Source organism: Galeopterus variegatus, unplaced genomic scaffold (assembly GCF_000696425.1).
Source record: "Galeopterus variegatus unplaced genomic scaffold, G_variegatus-3.0.2 Scaffold583, whole genome shotgun sequence".
NCBI lineage: Eukaryota > Metazoa > Chordata > Mammalia > Dermoptera > Cynocephalidae > Galeopterus > Galeopterus variegatus.
In genome coordinates this window covers 400,791-405,058 of record NW_007726694.1, presented here as the reverse complement: position 1 = coordinate 405,058, position 4,268 = coordinate 400,791, and the positions used below count along the sequence as shown (strand labels likewise).

Sequence of the window (4,268 nt, the reverse complement as noted above, 5' to 3'; positions counted from 1 at the left end):
TGGTTAGTTAGTTGGTTAGTTAGTTTGTTTGTTTTAAAAAGATGATCGGTAAGGGGATCTTAATCCTTGACTTGCTGTTGTCAGCATCACACTCTCCCAAGTGAGCCATGGGCCAGCCCAGCTCTTCTAGGTTTTTTTTTTTGTCTTTTGTCTTTTGTCTTTTTCCGTGTCCGGCAACGGATCGCAACCCTCAGTGTTGCCCCCGTACCGGACCGGGGACCGGCAACGGGATTGCAACCCTCGGTGTCGCTCCCGCGCCTCGCTCAGCCAGTGAGCGGGAACCGGTCTGTATGTGGGATCCGAACCCTCGGGCGGGAGCGCCGCTGCGCTTCCCAAGCGGCGCACTTATCCAGTGCGCCACCGGGCCGGCCCAGGTTTTTAATCTTAAAAAATTTTTTTATTTATAAAAAGAAGATATGCTCACTTAAAGCAATCATATAATATTAAAAGACAGAAGAAAAAGTACCTTTAATTCCTCTACCCTAAGAGATCTACTGGCCACATCTTATACATACCTTTCCAGGCTTTTTCTTTTTGTCTGTTTTCTGGCAGACTTGGTGGTAGCTAAGCAGTGTTCTCATATTGGCCCAGACCAGGTTACTCCTCCCCTCCTGGATCATTTTCCCTGCCCATAATGCCCATGGAAAGCTTTCTCTTGAAGACGAATTTCTGCCCTTGAGAGGTAGGAATGATTCTTATTTGGTACACCAGTTCCAGGTACAATAGGTGCTAGAGACTCTGACCTGAATAAACCACACTCCACCCACCCCCCTTGACACTGTCACTTACGTTTCTCTGCCAGTTATACTACAGCCAATGCCGAGTCTGACTATGAGCGGGACTCTGACAAGGAGAGTGATGACGGGGAAGATGAAGTAAGCTGTGAGACTGTGAAGATGGGGAGAAAGGATTCTCTGGATCTGGAGGTGGAGGCAGCTTCGCATCCAGTGCCTGGTGCTGTCGAGGCTGTAGTCTCCTCGGGCCTGGAGGACGTGCTGCCCCTCCTGCAGCAGGCAGATGAGCTGCACCAGGGCAGCGAGCAGAGCAAGCGGGAGGGTTTCCAGCTGCTGCTCAACAACAAGCTGGTGGTGAGGCTCCAGCTGCCTATTTCCCCTCCCCTCCCTTCCTCTCTACTTCCTCCTTTCCTCCCTTCCTCAGGTCCTTACCCCCAGGGAATGAAGCAAGGCCCATGTGGTTACTGACCCTGCAAGGTGACATGGGAAGGGAAATGGGGGTGAAATGGCTGGTTCTACATCCCCCAGGTTGCATATCCTCTTCCAAGGAGGCCCGGGGTGGACCCTGGAGCCAGTGTATTGCCTACCCCAGAGCTTCCTCCTCTGGGGAGGAGGAGTGCAGTCCTCTGCCTCCTGCAGAGTTAGTGCAAAAAAAGAGCTCCACTTCTCACTGTGGAGGAAAATATGGAAAGAACTGGAATGTTTTTTCCCCTTCTTCTTCTCTTTTCCTTGAGGCAGAGCCCAAGCTGCCTGCCCCACTTGAAGTTTCCATCACAAGTGACAATTGTGTAGGTCACTCAACCACAATTCCCTTCTTCTCAGGTTCACTGACAAAATTAATGCTCATCCAGGTAAAAATGTCCCCCCAAAGTTAGAATTTTCCCTTTTCTTGGGAAATTTCACATTTTTTTCATGTGTCAACAAGACCTCTTTTGCTGTGCCTCATCACATTTTCTTGGAGTTGACCTTTCCTTCTGACAGTAGTAGGAGGCCAGACTGCCCTCACCCTGTGATTGTACAAGCTGTTGGCTAGAGGTGTCATCAGTTACCTGCACATGGGAAGTCGTGGGGCGGGGGGGGAGGGGGGCTGTGCATAGGGGCTGGCCTGATGTCAGTGATTATTAACACACTAGTTTGTAAACTCAAACCTAGGGTGAGAGGGGAAGGCCAAGGCCAAGGCCCAGGGAAGAGGGGTCTCACCCCTTTCTGCTTGGTCTGCAGTATGGAAGCCGGCAGGACTTTCTCTGGCGCCTGGCCCGGGCCTACAGTGACATGTGTGAGCTCAGTGATGAGGTGAGCGAGAAGAAGTCATATGCCCTAAATGGTAAGTGCTGACAGGTTCTTGGTGGGAAGGGGACTGAATGATTCTGGGGATGGAACTGGCCCATCTGCTAGGGGTCTGGAGGAACTACCAAGATGCTGGCTGACAGGGCAGTTGTGGCTCAGTTACTAGGAACAAACTGGCTTCCAAGGGCCCGTGTATCCTTCTTTTGAGACAGCACTGTCTGCTTATCTGCACATCATGGTGATTGAGTAATACAGGTGCACATGTTTTTATGAGTAGTTGTATCATTTTAGCACTCTTCTTTGTTCTCACTCCCCAACCATAAGGAGGGGACAAAGCATCCTTTCTTAACCTGAGATGTTTTGCTGCTGCTTAGGAATCTGGTTTCAGTTATGGCACCTATGGGTGAGATGTTTTCAGAATATAATGAGTGGAGTATGTATGGTGAGCACCTAGAAGCAGTTTGGGAGATTACTGCTAGCTTAGAAGTCCCTATGATTCACTTAGCAAGTATGTTGCAAAAGTTTCTCCACTGAAGGGTAGGATGCATGACTGGTGCCAAGCTCTGGGCCTAGTCTTGCCTTATGAAGTCAGAGAATCCTGGGACTTTAAAAACAACAAAAAAAGAGACTGGCACCAAGGTCAAGAGTACAGATCTCTGTACTGGCCAGCTGCCAAAAACAAAACAAACACAAAAAAAGACTGATGTGTCCTGCCTAGCCACATGCCCCGAGTCAGGCACCATCAATGGGCTTCTAGGTCTGTGTTTTAATTATCTAAAGTTAACCAAAGTGGATTTCTCTACTTTCCCTCTTTTATAAGTACAGCCTTACAAACAATATTGAATCTTTGATAATTTAGAATCTGACAGTACCTCGCAGCCAGTGTTCTAAACATGTCCAGAATTCTGTCGATGGAGTAAAAAACAGACTGAGTTAAAAATGTTTATTGATATAGACCCTCAGAAAAATCCCTGGAAGTTTTAACAAATGGTGCTTAATTATTATTTACTTTTTTTTCTTCTAAAGTTTCTGCCTTCCCTCCTAAATCTCAAGTGAGGATTCTGATCAACTTTTGGGGTGATTTTTGGGCTCCTGGTGTCAACAACAATCTTTCCTTTCTCTCTGATCGTTGATCATCTCCTCTTAGTGCTAGTAGCCAGCATGAATCCAGAAGGCAGGGGTGGAGGCAGTGGTTAGAGGAGCAGCCACAGCCAGCACTTATTTGGTCTGGCTTCCTGAGCTTAGCATCACTGGGTAAGTCTGTTCCTGTTGAAGTTCAGATGACTACAGAGTGTCTCTGAAGGTCCAGCTTTGGGATTGTAGCCTTTAAGAACTATCCTTGCTGAGTTTAAAGTTCATTTCATCCTTTCTAGAAGCTGGACCACCAGGAGACAGGCATTCTGAGGGAACTCAGGCGATGTCCACTTCACTGTTTAGCTTGGCAGAAACTGGTTGTCTCATTCATTCTTTGCTGATATTTTCCTAGTGGGACAATGCTTTAAGAGGGCAGAGAGAAATCCCCTAAGAGGAAATGTCCCTATGATTCACTTAGCAAGTATGTTGGTAGGGCTATATGGTCCTTCTGTTTGGAAAGGGGGATGTAGAGTCCTTCATAGCATCAGTTGCCTTAAAAATGGATTTGTTGTATAAACATTATACGATTATCACTCAAATATGAAGAAACATTTCAGATAAGCCAGCCTACCACCTCAACGCATTTGTTCCATTTTCTCCACATTCCCTTCCAAGCCTTCTCTGTTTTAATCAAATGAGAAGTCCCATTTTGCAATGTTTTTTTTCTCCAGAGCGTAGGTCTATAGTCTCCAACCTCCTTAATATTCTAGGGGACTCTCATCAAGAGCTTCCATGTATTTGGGCTTTGATTTCTCTTGTGCCTAGAAAACTTGGTTAAGACTAAGTAGAAGTCATCTCTGGTCAGACCTCAGTCTATATGGCTCTTGTGAAGGAGCTTTGGTCTAGAGCCATGGTTAATGTTCTTGGATCATGGATCCTTTTCAGAATCTTATCAAAGCTTTGAACCCTCTCCCCAGTAAAGTATACCCATACCTGAAATTTTATAGTTTCAGAGGGATTTACAGACATCCTGAAACCTGTCCACAGATCCCAGATCAAAAACCCTCCAGAGTAAGGTCTGTTGGGGATAGTTTCTTTCTTTCTTTTTTTCAAAGATGACCGGTAAGGGGATTTCAACCCTTGGCTTGGTGTTGTCAGCACCACGCTCAGCTA

The 4,268-nt window shown here is 46.7% G+C and overlaps 1 protein-coding gene across 3 annotated transcripts in view; it reads left to right on the top strand.

The window, feature by feature from the left end:
* RMDN3 (regulator of microtubule dynamics 3) overlaps positions 1 to 4,268 on the top strand; it is an 18,028-nt gene that overhangs the window by 9,236 nt on the left and 4,524 nt on the right. For all 3 annotated transcript variants that reach the window (XM_008570238.1, XM_008570239.1, XM_008570240.1), the window contains 2 exons: positions 803 to 1,088; positions 1,956 to 2,058. In XM_008570238.1, the coding sequence (XP_008568460.1) occupies positions 803 to 1,088; positions 1,956 to 2,058 (389 nt within the window). The remainder of the gene's footprint in view (positions 1 to 802; positions 1,089 to 1,955; positions 2,059 to 4,268) is intronic.